Here is a 17836-nt window from a genome sequence, read left to right on the forward strand (position 1 = left end):
AAACTTTTTTCCTTGCAGGTGATTTCCTTGCCTGGTAACATTCTGTGCATTCTGCACCAGTTCTTTGCTAAAAGTTATTTTCCTACCATTTCATGTATTTGCATCATCAACAGTAAGACCTGCAACCATATTCCTATGCAGCAAAACTCAAAGGCTAAAACAAGAAGAAGGAGGACTTTTATCCTGAGTATTTATGTAGTACTTTCTCAATTTGTTCCAGAGAATCCAGACCACATTCTTCCCAAGCCTCTATGAATTTCTCTGTTTCCTCCATAATCCTCCCATTGTTGTTATCATTACTATTTTAAAGCTATTGCATTTATGGTCATATTTGAAACTTCTACTGCAGCACCAGCACAAAGGTGTTAGCTTTTTTTCCCTTGAAAAAGGGCATGCAGCTGAAGGAAGGAGGAAGCTGGAAGAATCAGAGTCTTTTGCATTTTCTGTCTCTTGGGTGCTTTCAAAGCTTACTTCAAGTCTACCAGATCTGACTTTAACCCAGAGCCCTTGTAAAAGCAAAGTGTGTTTACTGACACACTCATCCTGCTGTGTGTGGGGCTGGGATAGGGGGCAGAAGTGACCAGAGTGACGCTGACAGTGCTCACTCAAAAATATCTAAGTGTGTCCAAATACTGCCACCTCTGGTGCACACCGTACACATGGAGAACCCTATAGATATTTTCATTCTTTTTGCTTGCCAAAGGACAATGAAACCATCAACATAACCCCCAAATAAAAACCGGCGACAAATTCACTGAAGCAAATAGTTTCAGGAACGCATCTCTAAAGCAAGTTTAAACAACAGGTTTCTGTTCATGCCAAGCCCTTCCCCGCCCATAATCTGTTAAATCTCTTAATTTCAAAGGAGGATTATGTTTCCTTCATCCACTTTTGCACAAGGAGGAAGCTCTATTAATGAAAAGATTAAGGAGAAAACCATCGCAAAAGTAGATGAATGCAGTTCAAAGGATTTAAGTTATGCCTCTCCGTAGATCAGCACAGGCATCTTCAGGCAAAAACATATGTTAACACTGAAGTCTGGATTGCTGCTGAGCAGCCTGAAACCAGCTTTGTCAGGTCAGAGTGGAATTTATTAAGAGAAGAAAGAAAGAAAGAAAGAAAGAAAGAAAGAAAGGACGGACCGTTTAGAGGATTTCAGCTACTGTCAATTACATGCGAGAAGAATAACATGTTAAAATCATGTCAACACATCTGCAGTCCATGGTGAATGTAAAATGAAGAATATTGTTATCGGTATGCAGGGGGGGGGGGAGCTAAACCCTAGAAATTTTGATTTTGATTATTTGGAGTATTGAAGGGAAGATTGCAGGCCAGTGGATAAATACAGGCTAAGGTTCCTTTCCAAGCCAGGGACTCACCTGGGATAGAGGCATTAACATGACAAAAGGTGTTAATGGCCCTTTTTGGGCCTGGGCAGATAGAGGTTGCCAAGATGATGGGGTGTGTGTGTGTGTGTGTGTGTGTGAGGGGTGATAGGAAAAGAGTGCTTTTTAGTAAGATGTGCCGGGAAGAAGAAGAAGAGAGGGGGTGAAAAGAGAAGACTGAGATCCATCTTGGGATGGCAGGCTGAAGGCTGACTGGTTGTGATGCCTTTGACTCCAGAGTTGCACTGCTGTGGGAAAGAAGCCCTGCTTGAGATGACCATGCTGTAAGATCTCGACTCCCTCCATGCAGCCTGAAGGTGTAAATAGCTGAATCAATCATATTTCTTAAAGCTAAGACCGTCTCCACCACATCTTCAATTTTCCAAAGGAGCACAGACCCTGGGTGAGCACCTGGAAACCCCCTGAAATTTTGCTACGGCTTGGTAGAGAGAGTGTGTGTGGGGGTGACACCCAACTTTTGTAATAATATGCTATTTATTATTTAAACAAAATGTATATACCACTTGATGGTAAACAGAACCTCCAAGTGGTTCACCCTAGAGCTATGCACTAATGGCCTCTTGAAATTCTCTATCTTTGGTTGCAGATGCAAATATATTGTGGGCACCGTTGAATTTCTTAGGACAAGAGCAAAATAAGGAATCTCTCCAACAGTTTCTCAGGGATAGAATTCACCATTATTACAGACTTCCAATTTTGCTATTATTTTTTAGTTTTGTTTTTTTCACTGCAGGTGATAGTAGCAGCAACTGTGTTGATGGTCAGACCACCATTTTACATCCTCCATGATGCTGGAATCTACAACATTCCAGGGTGTTGTGAAAGAAGAGTGGAAGTTATTCTAGAATTAGGATAAGATTCAAGAAATCTTCTACATTAGATACAGATAACTAAGTTTATTCAAATAGATTTAAATTGTAGAACATTTTTTTGTTGCTACATTATTATTATTATTCTTTATTATTTTATATACTGCTAAATGCCACAGTAGGCCTCTAAGTGATTTACAAAAAATATATAAACCAATTATGCAACCATATTAAAATCTTTTAAGGCTACAATTCAACAGTCACGTACCTGGGACTAAGTCTCATTGAATGGACCTTACTTCTGAATAGGCATGCACACGACTGCACTGCATTTCATGTTCTTGTGATAGCAAAAAAATCTCACAGAACTATAATTTAAATCTATTGAAAGGAAGGGGACTCCCCTCCAAACCCAAATTAAAGTAGCTTTGTTCTTTCAAGAATGTCAACAAAGGCTTCTCTCTTCTTTACCACCAACCCCATCTGAATTTAGAAAAGTCTCTTCTTATCACTTATCAAGGGAAATATGCAGAGAATTTTTACTGACTGACTTTAGGTCATTAGTTAAATCTAGACTGGAGACATCCTCCCTTTCAAATTATTGGTTTGATCTACTGAGGTCAAGACCTTTACCAATGTGCCTGATGAGGATGGTAAACAAGCAAATGTCATGTGTGAATCCAGGAGGCTCATGGTATAGAATCAGCTAGTGGCACTGTGAAAAATGATGCACACCTCTTCTCACTACATAAGCTACATCAGGCCTAATTTTCAATGAAAGGGGTTACATGTAGGAGTAGTCATATAATATACTATGAGTCAAGATGACGCATTCCAGCAAGCAAATCACCAGCTTTGCAGCCCTTCCCAGTCACCAGAAATACTTGTAGCCCTGGGAGAAGGAGGAGCAGAAAGTCCAGCTCACCACTAAGCCAGCAAGCTATTGTACTTAATTCTACCAGTAAGGCTTTGCCCCAAGGGGTACCTACAGTAAATACAAGAGATGCCTAAAGAATGGTGCTCAATCTATGGGTGCAGTGAGAGAGGCTGACGATGTTCAAGAATAGGGTATTATTTATAAACCAGGGGCTGTGCCTCTGCTTCACTTACCAACCCCATCTACCCCACCCGCTCCACCAAAGCCACCCCTCCCTTTATTTATACCCGCCTTCTTCTGTCTTCCTCATCCAATGGCCAACAGCTATCAGAAGTTTACCATCATGCTGTTATTTGCAGCAGCCACATGTCAGCCACCAAGAGAACTGCAACATGACAACAGCCTTACTTGTTTATTATATGTTACATACATGAGCTTTGCATGGACAAGATAGGTCGAAAAGAAAGCAAATGGATGCAGAATAGGTTGAGCTGCAAGTTTATGTGCTATTTCTAGAAGAGGGCTTAACTACGATTTAGGCAGTTTTTGTGTGTCATTTGCTTTTAACGTGTACTGGTTTATGCTCATGCTTCAGGATATAAATCCCTAATAAATGGGCAATAAACTAAGGAGAGACCTTACCAAAACTGTGTGCATTCCGGTGTAAATTCTGCTGAGGCATACCAGAGTTGAAAATAAGAAGGCTCCCAGCAGTCCTAGTTCAAGTGGGTACTGTAAACATAAAAGGGGAGTGAAAGAAACATTAATAGCAGTTGCATATATCACAAAGAATCAAATAAAGCACCATCTGACTTTTATCAAAGGCCAGGCCATTCTAATTCAGAACCAACTGCATTCTGGAATATCAGAAGTTGGATGAATTCAAGTAACGTTTCCAAACAACCTGGACTGAAGTATCTAGCGGTGATAATTTGTAATGTTATCCTTAGAATAAATTCATCAGCTACAATTGTTGGAAAAGGATAAATATTTCAACCTCCACAGGTGCTACTGAGCCCTAGGAATGGAAAATGCAAAAGCTGCACTCTATTTAGACCAACACTGCATGAAGAAGACAACAGATAGTGAGGAGGACCTCACCCCTGTATTTGGACCTGTGCCGTTAGACCTGTTCATAAATATATGGAGTCAAGCAGTGGATGTAGCCACATTTGCAGATGGCAAAGTCAGCAGAGAATACAAAATTCAATTGTGAAGGGCTCCTAAATAAGGTCTCCAAACTGTATGGTTATATAACAGAATAGTAGACAGGAGCCAAATGGAACAGAATATTCTAACTTCACATCAGCACAAACAAATAAATTGGCTATAAATCCTTAGGAATGATCTGAGAGAAAAGCTCACCTCAGAAAGAGAGATTCAGATCACTGGAAAAGGCCCATAACAGAAACTATTGGGTAATGGCTTGAAAACAAAGTGGTCATGATGCCATTATGCAGATGAACGTGTAGAATGTGGGGTCTGGCTGCAGAGTAAGTGGGGAAAGGCTTTCAGATCATGCTGGATTCAGCCAGAGCTGCCCCTGTGTAGCAAGATCAGTGGGGCAAGTTTTCCTGAGACGGTGTGGGAGGGAGAGAAAGGGGACACACCAAGCCTACACTTCTTAGATTTAAGCCAGAGTTTTTGGGGAGCTACACTTTCTGGGGCTGGAAAGGGGTTAGTTTAACCTCCAGTTTGCTAGTAAAACTGAATTACAGTGATACCTTGGGTTAAGAACTTAATTTGTTCCGGAGGTCCATTCTTAACCTGAAACTGTTCTTAACCTGAAGCACCACTTTAGCTAATGGGGCCTCCCGCTGCCGGCGCGCCGCCAGAGCACGATTTCTGTTCTCATCCTGAAGCAAAGTTCTTAACCTGAGGTACTATTTCTGGGTTAGCAGAGTCTGTAACCTGAAGCTTCTGTAACCTGAAGCATCTGTAACCTGAGGTACTACTGTACTGTGTCATGAAATGATGCATGTCTAAAGAGTGTGTCACCAACACAAAAAGTTTGGAAAGCGCTGCCTTATCCAGTACACTACACTGCATGCCTACCTTGTACTTGTCCACAGTTGTAACCACAAATGTAAAAGAAATGGCGGTTGCTGCCATTGCATGTGTGGATGGCATTCCATACTCTGCAGTGGTCCTTTTTTCTAGCTTGACAACAGGTGGAGAACAAGGGCGGGGCCACTTGAGCAGGTCCTTTGAGACTTGGCCAATGTACATAACCACCTGGAGACAGCACACAGATAACAGAGATGTGCTTATTTCATTTCATTTATATCCCGCCTTTCACCCAAGTAGCACCCCCCTCTCAAGTCTCAGACACATTTTCAGTTACAGCAATTCACTCCTGTCATCTTGGCATGGTACTTTTGAGACCAGCATATAGGCATAGCTCCAGCTCAGCCAGATATATGCCAGCATAGCTCCTTGATCTCAGCTCAACTGGGGCTCAGCTAGCAAAGCTGACACTGAATAAAGTCCCCACAAAAGGATGTTCCAGGGGAATGGTGGGGACAAGACATTGGGTGGGGGGGGGAGAGACATGTGACTAAGTAACCCAGAGAAAGTTATACTGGCAAAAAAGCGGTGTACGTCAAACTCTGTTTTAAGAGGTTATTTCCCCTCTGCTAGGCTTGGGTTGGCTGAGCCCCTGCTCCTGTTTAGAGTTTGGAAAAGAGGTAAGTTACACCAGCATAGTTGCATAATTTACCTCTGCCTTTCTGTAGTTTATATTGCTGTGAATGAAATAACAACAGGAAATATTACTGGAGTGCATAGAAAGAAGCACGTTAAAAATGCTAAACTTCACAGCAGGGACCATCAAAACCAAAAGAGCAATTTCATCTTTAAAAGGGGGAAAAAAGGGCTCCACTTTTTATGAACATAGTTTCTTGTGCAAAGATATGTCTTGGTTAAAGATATGGCAAGCCATGAAGAGCTGGATTATTAAAGACTGAAAAAATATCAATTTGTGCTAGCACATCTCTGCAAGAGGAAATTTGTGCTAGCACATCTCTGCAAGAGGCACATCTCTGCAAGAGGAAAATCTTTCTCCCACATACTTTAAAAAGCCTGTTTTGAATAGGAGTTGTGTTCTCTGTATTTCCTTGTGCAACCTGGCAATGGGAAAACCAACTTCATTGATCCATGAGAGTTCCAGGAAACTTTGGGACACATACTAGTGCAATATATATATATGTTTTACACCACCTGCTTTTCAGAGTTGATCACTTTGTCATTTAGTTTCCTCCCCAACTACAGATCCCTCAAAACCATACTCCTTATCTCCAATAAAACAAATCAAGGAGATTGGAGCAAACTGCTCTAATTTTCACCCATGTGGCAACAATTTACAAATTGCTAAAGAACTGCTAAAACTTAGATACATGCCTGTTAAGGCATTGGAGGGGTGTGTGCTGCTGCAAATCTCTAAAGCCTACATATTTCTACACCAGTCTTAATTTAGTACAAATAAAGACTGCTTTGCATCTTCTAGCCAAGTCAATGCAGTCAAATAAGATCAATAATGTAACTGGAAAACTGCATGGCAGTTCATTCCATTTAGGTTACTTGCTCAGAACTTCAGTTTCTCATGAACGAAACCTGCTAAAACCATTCCTGTCATGTGAAGAATGAGGCAATATATAACGTCCAAGTTAACATTGGAAGAAGCTGATGAAAGCTGATGAAGCAACTTCCCTATGAGGAAAGCTTGCAGCATTTGGGACTTCTCAGTTTAGAGACAAGGTGAGTGGTGATACAATAGGAGTTGATAAAATGATTCACGGCATAGAAGTTCTAAGTGGTTTGCTATCCATGGGATTTGTGTTTTCTATCTCCCTGATTCTTCCCTACCAAGCACCGTATGAAATTTCTCTCTCCTTGGGACTCCCTATACATTCTCAGATGTCCCTCTCAAGGATAAGTTTCTTATCATCTCCCTGCTTTTATTTCCAAGACTCCTCCTGGCCTCCTTTTGTGCTTAATTCACAATCCTCCTTGATGAGCTAAAACCCCAAATATATTATACTGCCTTTACGCAGCTCCTTTTAAGTTGATTAAATCTTGATTAAATATGTCTGTGAAGGTCTTAAAGAATAGAGACATGGTGCTAAAGAGTCAATATTTGGCTGTCACATACAAGGAACTTTCCCAGAATGCTCTCACACACGCAGCAGTGAAGGTCACAGAACTATTGAAGAACACCCCATCCCCATCCCAAAATCAAGACTGAAGGCCCATGAACGGCAGCTTTTGCCTTCAATTTCTGCATGAATCACTCATTTCTGAAGTGTTACAATTCCTTTGATGACCATGGGACACATTTAGTAACGGACAGTGCCTGTAGTGACTTTTTCAACTGGGTCATGAGGTCAAGATCATAGCAAAAGGCTAACTAGGTCTTTTCTCATCAGGTCACATCAGCATATTTGGGGGGAATTTTAGCTTTTTGTGTGAATGCTCTTCTGTCATCATTTTGTCCTCACTTTTACAAATGAGTTTTGCTGAACAAGAAGCAACTGTTCTGGTTCAGAACCACAACTGCAGAATGGTTGAAGACAAGACACCGGGAGTCAAAACACTTAAAAAGTGAACAGTACTCTGCCTCACTACTGCTGTCACGTACAACGTAGCCAGCGATGATATCAAAGCAAATCACTTCTTGTATTTTGTTGGATGGCTGAGAATTCAAAAGCTGATGTCACAAGTTTGGTTAGCAGCAACATCTTTTAGCTGCCATTGGCTTTGTTGTGGTCGTTTAGTCGTGTCCGACTCTTCGTGACCCCATGGACCAGAGCATGCCAGGCACTCCTGTCTTCCACTGCCTCCTGGTCAAACTCATGCTGGTAGCTTCGAGAAGACTGTCCAACCATCTCGTCCTCTGTCGTCCCCTTCTCCTTGTGCCCTCAATCTTTCCCAACACCAGGGTCTTTTCCAGGGAGTCTTCTCTTCTCATGAGGTGACCAAAGTATTGGAGCCTCAACTTCAGGATCTGTCCTTCCAGTGAGCACTCAGGGCTGATTTCCTTAAGAATGGATCAGTTTGATCTTCTTGCAGTCCATGGGACTCTCAAGAGTCTCTTCCAGCACCATAATTCAAAAGCATCAATTCTTCGGCTATCAGCCTACTTTATGGTCCAGCTCTCACTTCCATACATCACTACTGGGAAAACCATTGGCTTTAGTCTTTGCTGTTTTAAGGCCACTAATTTGTAGGATAGCTTTAAGATGCACTCACATCACACAACTGGGCTGCCCAGCTGATGTTGACCATGGCATGACAGGGCCATTTCAATGGCAGTTACCTGTTTGTGGAATGCCCTCCCTGATAAGGCCTGTCTGTCTGTCTTCCTGATTATTGATTTTCAGGAAGCGGGGGGTGGGTGGGTGGGTGGGTTAAAAAGCTGTTCTGTTTATTCAGGCATTTGATGATTCCTGGCAACTGTGAAGACTGTTTTAAGGATGCATTTGAGTAGCTTCTATAATACATTCTTTCTTTCTTTAAATGCTTTACTGTTGCTAGTAAGCTCAATTTTGGGGACAAATATTCATGCATGTTCACACAAAAAGCTGTGAAATGGAATGGAAGAAAACTATGGCCAAGTGACTCTGGCTCATGACAAAGTAGACCTGAAATGCCACTCTTGAGGGCAGTCCCCCCCCCCCCCCGGTGTGTGAGAGAAGCAGAATTACTAATAAGGCTTTATTCAAGATAAGATAATATCCATTTAATATCACAATTATTTCTATGTTTGCTGCTCTGGGCTCCGACAGGAGGAAGTGTGGGATATAAATTGAATTAATAGTAATACAGTGGTACCTCGGGTTAAGTACTTAATTCGTTCTGGAGGTCCGTTCTTAACCTGAAACTGTTCTTAACCTTAAGCACCACTTTAGCTAATGGGGCCTCCTGCTGCCGCCGCACCGCCAGAGCACGATTTCTGTTCTCATCCTGAAGCAAAGTTCTTAATCCGCAGTACTATTTCTGGGTTAGTGGAGTCTGTAACCTGAAATGTATGCAACCTGAAGCATATGTAACCCAAGGTACCACTGTAATTGAAAGCATGAGCAATGAATGGTTTGTGGAACCACCACCTGCTATTGATGCACTTACTGTGTGTCCTGAAAGAGTGTGAAACTTCCATACAAGGAAAGAATCCTGGGCAGGAATTGTATGCCAGTTTGCACATGAAGGCCCATCCCTGGGGATGGTCGTGCAAAATTAGATGCTGGTGCCAGACAGGTTTGTTTTAAACTTTTTAATCCAACAGTTGTTCATTAAGTCTCTCTACAAGTCAAAACCTGAAAACCGTATTAGCAGGGCCGGGGAATCCTTTTCTGGCTAGTGGGACCTGATTTCCTTGGGGGTAAGCTTCTGCGGACCACGCGCCGGTGGTGGGGATGGTGCCAGGGGCAAAAGAGGGCAGAGCAACAAAATGTGAATTTTGCCTTTGGACTGTAGGCTGGCTTCTTCACACACACAAACAAAACGTGTGCTTAGGCAATCATTATGCAAGTTCGAGGACACATCCCAGCCAACGAAAAACTCACAAGGGGAGTGGAAAGTAGGGCTAGTGAGGGGAGTGTGTCTTTGGAAAGTGTGTGGCCTGGGGAGAATCTTACGGGTCAGGTAAAGAGGCCTGGAGAGTCACCTTTGGCCCCCAGGCCTGAAGTTTCCTATTCCCTGTCTTCTCACTATGCAATGTTTTCTTGGGACAGAATTGTCTATGATCCCATGATGGAGCTGATGGTGATTTTGCAAATATGAAGAGTCTTATGTCCTTTCTCAAAGCAATTTTTATTTACAGCTAGTATTCCAGGTCTCTCTTTTCTTCTTTTTAAAGACTTTCTGTCAAAGGTTGTTTTTTTGTTTTGTTTTTAAAGGGATGTCCGGCAGCTAGACTGGTGCCGGGGAGTGGCCGCCGAGACCACATAACACTGGTCTTGAGAAATCTGCATTGACTCCCAGTACGTTTCTGAGCACTATTCAAAGTGTTGGTGCTGATCTTTAAAGCCCTAAATGGCCTCGGCCCAGGATGCCTGAAGGAGTGTCTCCACCCCCATCATTCAGCCCAGACACTAAGGTCCAGTGCCAAGGGCCTTCTGGCGGTTCCCTCACTGTGAGAAGTGATGTTACAGGGAACCTGGCAGAGGGCCTTCTCGGTAGTGGTGCCTGCCCTGTAAAATGCCCTCCCAGCATATGTCAAGGAAATAAGCAACTATCTGACTTTTAAAAGACATCTGAAGGCAGCCCTGTTTAGGGAAGTTTTTAATGTTTAATGTTGTGTTGTGTTTTTAACACTTGGTTGGGAGCCACCCAGAGTGGCAGGGGAAACCCAGTCAGATGGGTGGGGTATAAACAAACAAACAAAAAACCAAATTATTATTATTATTATTATTATTATTATTATTATTATTATTATTTCATTACAGATCTTGACCCATACAGACCAACTACAGGGGGAATTTTTAAACAGCAACTAGAATACAAACAGTATGCTTTTCATGCTTCTTCATTTTTTGCACTGGAAGAGAATGAATTTAGAGCTCTTGGTCCCATTACCGCAGCAGCAAAATGGAAACATAATGGATAGTGCAAGATAGCAGGGCTGACAATTTCAAAGCAATGCATGGGGATTAAAATTGTGTGACTCACAAAAACTGAGGGGGAAAAGCATGACTAATTTTCTGCACAGCATTTAGAAAACTGAAGTAAAGCACAGAAACACCTCACAATGCTTTGCTTCCTCTTAGAGCTCGGTTTTAACTCCTTCATTTCCAAGGAAAGCTGCAGCCCAAGATCTAAAAACAGGAAGTGTTGTACGTATGCAAGAGACTGGAAGCTTAGAGGAGGGGGAAGGTACAAAGTGGTGTAGTCAAAGTATAGGTCTAGGAAACAGAAGGAGAAAGGGGCACTACAGTAAACAAAGGGGGGAAAGTATGGGAATACAAAAGGCAACACATTTCTCTCCTCTTCCAGCAGAAATAGAGAGGAAAGCTCCTGAACTTCTGAAATATATATGAAGGCAGCCTAAATGTGATTGGACCATTTTGATAGCCCAAGATTAGAAGCAAATCTGGTATATAGTCCATAATTTAGAGTACCAGTAAAGGAGTAAAAGAGCATGTCAAGTTAGACATGTGGCAGAACTTCCTTGTTCACTTATTTTAATTATTTTGGGTTTGGAGTGAGAGGGATTTCTTGCTCCCTCCCCCTCACTTTTGTGTTACTTTAGATATAAATGCTGCTTGCACCTTTGGTTTCATGTTCTCTCACAACTCCTATATACTTAAATTTCTAATCCATACAAGGAATTACTTGGTCTCAGATTTCAAATCCAAGCAGTGGAAGCACACACCCGACCTCCTTCCTTGCCTACCCAATACCGAATTATAGGCTCTTAACCAATTAGTCGGCGTTCAAATGCAACCTTCAACACAAAGGCTTTTTCCACTTGGAAGTGGGCCTAATTTTAGAGAGAGAAACATTTACTGTAACAGAAGACAGCTGCATTTAGATGTTTATGTGCTCTCCAAGATGGCTAATTAGAGTGCTGCTGAATCACCGGGATTCGTTTAACGAAGTCTCAAAAATAAATTTAAAATACTCCAAGATGCACCCCTTTTTCCAGATGTTGCTTCATTCTTGTGTAAATGTTTGGGTGGGTGGATAGGTAGAGCAGATCTTCTGCTTTTCCTATTGCTGTAAGAATGGCTTGTTCTCCTGATTGCATTGCCATTAATTATATTATATCATGTTGCAGGAGTTCTTATTCCATTGTGTTTATGACCTTCTATTAAGCTGCCTTGATTCTACCAACGATGGCAGAAAAGTGGCACATCAACTTGAAAGATGCCTTTCCTCCTCATGGCCTTCTCCCGATAGATTTTCCAGCACTTTTCAACCACCACATATTCACTGCCTCATTTGCGCCACGGATAGCACAATTCTTGTGGTCCCACACACTACTCTTTTAGTGGCACCTTTCCCTTCCCAATTCTTTGCCTCTATCTCAAGGACCATATTTCCCCTTGGTCAACCCTCTGGGAATGTGAATGCCACAAGTAGCTGTGGCCACACCACACTCTTGCATACGTGTACACACAGGGGCATAAGTAGATCAGTCAAGGAGAGCCAGTTACCAACTCTTATTTTCTCAAATGACCTACCTGGTGGCCCAGAAAGGTGCAATTTGCATCTTTTTCCAAGCTCAGAAAAGTTCAAACCTTTTGCCCCACCACAACATTGTGTCTTTATTATTTTTGTTTTGTTTTTCATCACCACCACCAAAACTGGTGGGATCTTGGGGTGCTGGAAACTTTTGCTTGAGGGTTAAATCAGGTTCCTGGGCCAGGTGTTAGCTGCCCATGCTCTATCCAATAATATTTTGGACCTTCATCCCTTCTCCAGCAGCTACGTGGCATTGGGATCCTTTCTCCAGGAATTCTGTCCCCTTCTCTGCATTAACTGTCTGGGCTTTGAGGCAGGGTGCATTTGTTGACTAGCGATTGGAGGCTGTGGGAATTCCTCTTGTGGCTGCATGCAATTACACTGATCGCATGATGTCAGGTTTCCTCTAAAACGCCCAAGAAGTGACACACACCAGAGGCAAATGGAATTAAATATTCCAAGTACGATACAAAATTGGAACACACAGTTGTAATTAGGGGACCTAATGCACAGGATTATTTGAGAACCCACAGTTATTAGCAAACTGCTGGTTCTTTTCTTCCTTGGGGAAGCAATGTATTGATGCTCTCAAGTTTGTGAAATGCTTTTCTATTAGAAAGCTCTTTTGAAATTTTGAGAGACTTCTTCTGGAAACTTATCATCTGACCTCATGATTATGAGAGTTATTTAAAAAACCAAAGAGCATGCCCACCTGAAGAGCTTGATGCCATTTACCAGCACAGATCAATGGGAAGGATCACTAATGCAGTGGTTTTTGTATTTGTACGGATAGATGATGTTCAGTTGTAATTTAACTCCCAATGGGGATTTTGTAGAAATGAATTTAGTGGCCAGCACCCAATCAGCTTGGTGGATTCCGTGGTCCTCGAGCTCTAATTCTTATTTTGAAGGAGTCTTATGAACAAGGTTTTCAATATGGACACACAAACACACACACACACACTTTTCAACAATCCTGCATACAAGAGTCTTTTATTTCATAAACATTTGTTCTAATTCTGTATCCTGCTTTTAAAAAAGAATACTTAGTTCCACTGCTGCCTCTGGCTTTTTAGTACTTTTTAAAAATATTTGTTATTAAACAAATTTAACAAATCAAATTATGAATCAAATGTAACCAATTACATTTCCCCCTCCCTCTCCCAGACTCCAAAGACTTCCCTCAGCTCCTCTCTCTGATTTGTTTATACATATTATTCTCTGCATGTTGTAAAATAGTACTTTTGAGACAAGCCTCATTTTAAAATTTGTGTCAAAATTACTCTTGACACAGTTGCAATGGTTGTATTTTACATCAAAAAGCAGGACACACACTTTTAAAATCTAATGATTGAATACAATGAGGCACATTCATTGTTGATGAAATCTTTGAGAGGTCTGAACAGATGCTCTGAACAGCAGAAATGAGATCAATCATGAAAATGCTGGAAAAAACCTCAGTACACACTTTGTAGAGACACTCTTGGTCTTCTGGGGTGGGGTAGGGTGGAATAAATCGTCCAACCACTAATATTTCTCCACCAGTTACTGCCAGGCATCTTGTTTTTCTGCAATCTATCCGTTTACATGAGACACTCCCCTGCCAAAGTCCACACTGCTCAGCCTTTCAATATATATGCAATACATATATATGCTGCTTGTGTCCCTGAGATGGCAGCACATGCCGGTGTGCATTTGTAAATCTATAAAGCAGGGAGGTGTGTGGAATTTTTGCCAGCCTCAGGGCCACACTCCCTCCTGAGGAACTTTTCATACACAAAGGTCAGTGTGGTTTCTAGACGACCTCCCACAAACTTCTTAGTCCAGTCAGGTAAAAGCCCTCACAGTGTGTGCAGAACTGGGCATGCTGTGGAGAAGGGTGAAGCCTGGGCAGAACTCCGAAAGCCAAAGATCGAGAACTGGAGGTTTATTCCTGCTATGGAGCCATTCCTGTCCCCGCAGGTTCTGAACAATATGCAGAACCATTATAGTCAAATAGCTTAACAATCTGCTTACAAGGTGTACCTGAGTACCACTGAGATTAAGCAGGTGGAAAATCTTTCTCCCACATACTTTAAAAGCCTGTTTTGAATAGGAGTTTTGTTCTTTGTATTTCCTTGTTGAACCTAGCAATGGGAAAACCAACTTCCTTGATCCATGAGTGTTCCAGAAAACTAACTTTGGGACACATACTAATGTGTTATTTATATATATTACACCACCTGCTTTTCAGAGTTTATCAGTTTGTCATTCAGTTTCCTCCCCAACTACAGATCCCCCAAAACCAGATTTCTTGCCTCCAATAAAACAAATCAAGGAGATTGGAGCAAAGCGCTCTTATTTTCACCCAATTTGCAAATTGCTAAAGAACTGCTAAAACTTAGATACATGCCTGTTAAGGCATTGAAGGGGTGTGTGCTGCTGCAAATCTGTAAAGCCTACATATTTCTACACTAGTCTTAATTTAGTACAAATAAAGACTGCTTTGCATCTTCTAGCCAAGTCAATGCAGTCAAATAAGATCAACAATGTAACTGGAAAACTGCATGGCAATTCATTCCATTTAGGTTACTTGCTCAGAGCCTCAGCTTCCGTTAAAAAACCTGCTGAAACCATTCCTGTCATGTGAAGAATGAGGCAATATATAACGTCCAAGTTAACACTGGAAGAAGCTGATGAAAGCTGATGAAGCAACTTCGCTACGAGGAAAGCTTGCAGCATTTGGGACTTCTCAGTTTAGAGACAAGGTGAGTGGCGACACAATAGGAGTTGATAAAATGATGCACGGCATAGAGGAAGTTCACAGAGAAATGTCTCCCCCCTCCCTTAACACTGGAACTTGTGAATGTTGGGAGATTTAAGACAGATAAAAGGAAGTACCGTATTTTTCGCTCTATAAGACGCACCAGACCACAAGACGTGCCTAGTTTTTGGAGGAGGAAAACAAGAAGAAAAAAAATCTGAATCTCAGTGCAGTGAAAGCAGCAATCCCTCTTGCTGTTCTGGCTTCTGTGATAGCTGTGCAGCCTGCATTCGCTCCATAAGACGCACACACATTTCCCCTTACTTTTTAGGAGGGAAAAAGTGAGTCTTATAGAGCAAAAAATACGGTACTTCTTCGCAAACAATGGAACTCACTCCCACAGGAAGGAAGCCGCAATGGCCACTAGCTTGGAGAGCTTTAAAGGGGGAGTAAACAAATTCATGGAGGAGAAGGCTATCAATGACTCTTAGCCATGGGAGGCAGTAATGCTTCTGAATTCCTTTTTGCTAGAAACTGCAGGAGGGGAGAGGGATCTGGGGCTCACATCCTGCTTGCATGATTCCCACAGGCATCTGGTTGGCTACCGTGAGTTCAGGATCCTGACTAGTTGGGCTGTTGGCCTCATCTATCAGGCTCTTCTCATGTCCTTATGAAATTGAGGTTTTCAAGACATTCCTGAAGCAGAGGATGTCAGGGCTGGTGTGAGAAAGCAGGTACATACCAAAATACTTTTTAGGTTTGTCTCCCCAAGTGGCAGACTTCATAGTTTTTGCTCTGAAATGTCAAATGGCATTATCTGAGGAGCATGCAGGAGTGCAGCAGCAACATCTCCCAATACCAGGCAGCGTGGAACATTGTTAAACACAAGTTACCTATAAATTCACTTTGTGTGTGTGTTAATTCTAGCAGAAATATAGTTTTCAGATGGAAGTGGCTACTGCATCATTCCCAGTACTTAAACGCTGTGATATAGTAACAAGCCTAAAAATGCCCCCCCAAAATTAGAAACCTAGAAAGCTGCCATAAACCAAGTTAGACCATCTATTCGCCTAGCTTGGTATTGTCCACACAGCCTGGCAGCAGATCTCCAGGGTTTCACGCTGGATTGAAACATGGCATCTCCCAATGCCATGTAGAGATGCAGGGAATTGAACCTGGAACTTTCTGAATGCAAAGGAGATTCTCTACCACTGAGCCACAACTCTACATGCTTTTTATCATGCAAATTAAGCAACTGGCTTGCCTGTGTGTTAACCAAAGAATGACCATTCTAATGCACCCAGCCTTGGGGAAAACTATTGAACGTACCTATATATTATCTCCAGCATGCAGGGAATGAAAACGGTGTCTATCTCTAGCAGGGAGACACTCTCCTTTGGACCCAGAGATATTGCCTAAAATAATGCATCTTACTCAAAAAAAAAAATATTAAAAAAAAATGGAACGTATTGGTCTCTCCCCCTCATCTTTTCTGTTTGAGATTTTCCAAAAAGCATCTGAACTACAAGGGAGAGGGAGAACAGACTCCATACATCAGTTTGGTCTTTCTTAGTAACACCCAGCAGGCTCCAGCAGAGGTCACTACTACACACAGCTGCAAAAAGTTTTAAGTTTATGTCAAGAATTATATTATTAAGCAGCTTCAAAATATGGGCATGAATGCGGATTTTGGAGAATGAATACAGAGCGGGGGGGGGGGAGCTCACTGTCTGCTTTCGGTCGGTTATCCCAAACTGTTCAGTGTCCAGTTCTGATAACATCAATGACAATAACATTTATTGATATCCCATCTTTCTCCCCCCCCCCCCCCAGAGCAAGACTCAAGGTGGCTGGTGGCTTACACAAATTGAAACAACACAGATAAAATACAAAAGGCTAAAAGATAATACAGTGGTACCTTGGGTTAAGTACTTAATTCGTTCCAGAGGTCTGTTCTTAACCTGAAACTGTTCTTAACCTGAAGCACCACTTTAGCTAATGGCGCCTCCTGCTGCTGCCGCGTCGCCAGAGCACAATATCTGTTCTTATCCTGAAGCAAGTTCTTAACCTGAAGCACTGTTTCTGGGTTAGCGGAGTCTGTAACCTGAAGCGTATGTAACCTGAAGCGTATGTAACCTGAGGTACCACTGTAGCTGAAAAGTAATTAAAATCTAACAGAACTTAAACCTTTTAAAATATAGATACCAAAAACAGTACAACATAGCAAAGCCATTTCTTAAAAACAAAATAAAAAACAGTTCCCAAAGGCCTTTTGGAATAAAATAGTCTTTGCTTGCCAGCGGAAGGACAACAAGGAGGGAGCCAGTCTAGTTTCTTTAGGGAGACAATTCCAAGGCCTGGGAGCAGCCACTGAGAAGGCCCTTTCCCACATCCCCACCAAGCGCGCCTATGAAGGTGGTGGGACTGAGAGAAGGGCTTCACCCAAAGATCTCAGAGTCCAGGCAGGTGAGTATGGGTGAATACAGTCCTCCAGAAAGCCTGGGCCTAAAACTCCTGAAAAGCTAGCAAGTCTAAAATCATCGATGAGGGAGAGCCAGGGCAACCAGCTGGCATGAGTACTTCAACTTAAAAAGCAAGGTTTGCCAGGTTCAGTTCAGCTAGAGCATATGAAGGCCAATTTACACTGTCTGTCACTGAGGTGGGTACAGCTGCATGGGAGGATCATATGATCTCCATTTTCATGTGGCAAGGTAGGTTTGTTTGTTTGTCTTTAGAACACGGAGCGTGGAGAGCATTTCAGAGATGTGTAAATGTGCAACAAGCGTTAACCCATGTGAAAACTGAAGCAATAAAATGGCTT

General features: G+C 42.2%; 1 protein-coding gene across 1 annotated transcript in view; it reads right to left on the reverse strand.

The window, feature by feature from the left end:
- Positions 1–17836, reverse strand: part of SGPP2 (sphingosine-1-phosphate phosphatase 2) — a 30041-nt gene that overhangs the window by 1402 nt on the left and 10803 nt on the right. The window contains exons 3-4 of the mRNA XM_081006966.1: positions 5148–5327; positions 3735–3824 (exon numbers count right to left, since the gene is read on the reverse strand). Of these exons, the coding sequence (XP_080863092.1) occupies positions 3735–3824; positions 5148–5327 (270 nt within the window). The remainder of the gene's footprint in view (positions 1–3734; positions 3825–5147; positions 5328–17836) is intronic.

The sequence above is a fragment of the Podarcis pityusensis genome (genome assembly GCF_964106645.2).
Source record: "Podarcis pityusensis genome assembly, chromosome: 5".
Lineage (NCBI taxonomy): Eukaryota > Metazoa > Chordata > Lepidosauria > Squamata > Lacertidae > Podarcis > Podarcis pityusensis.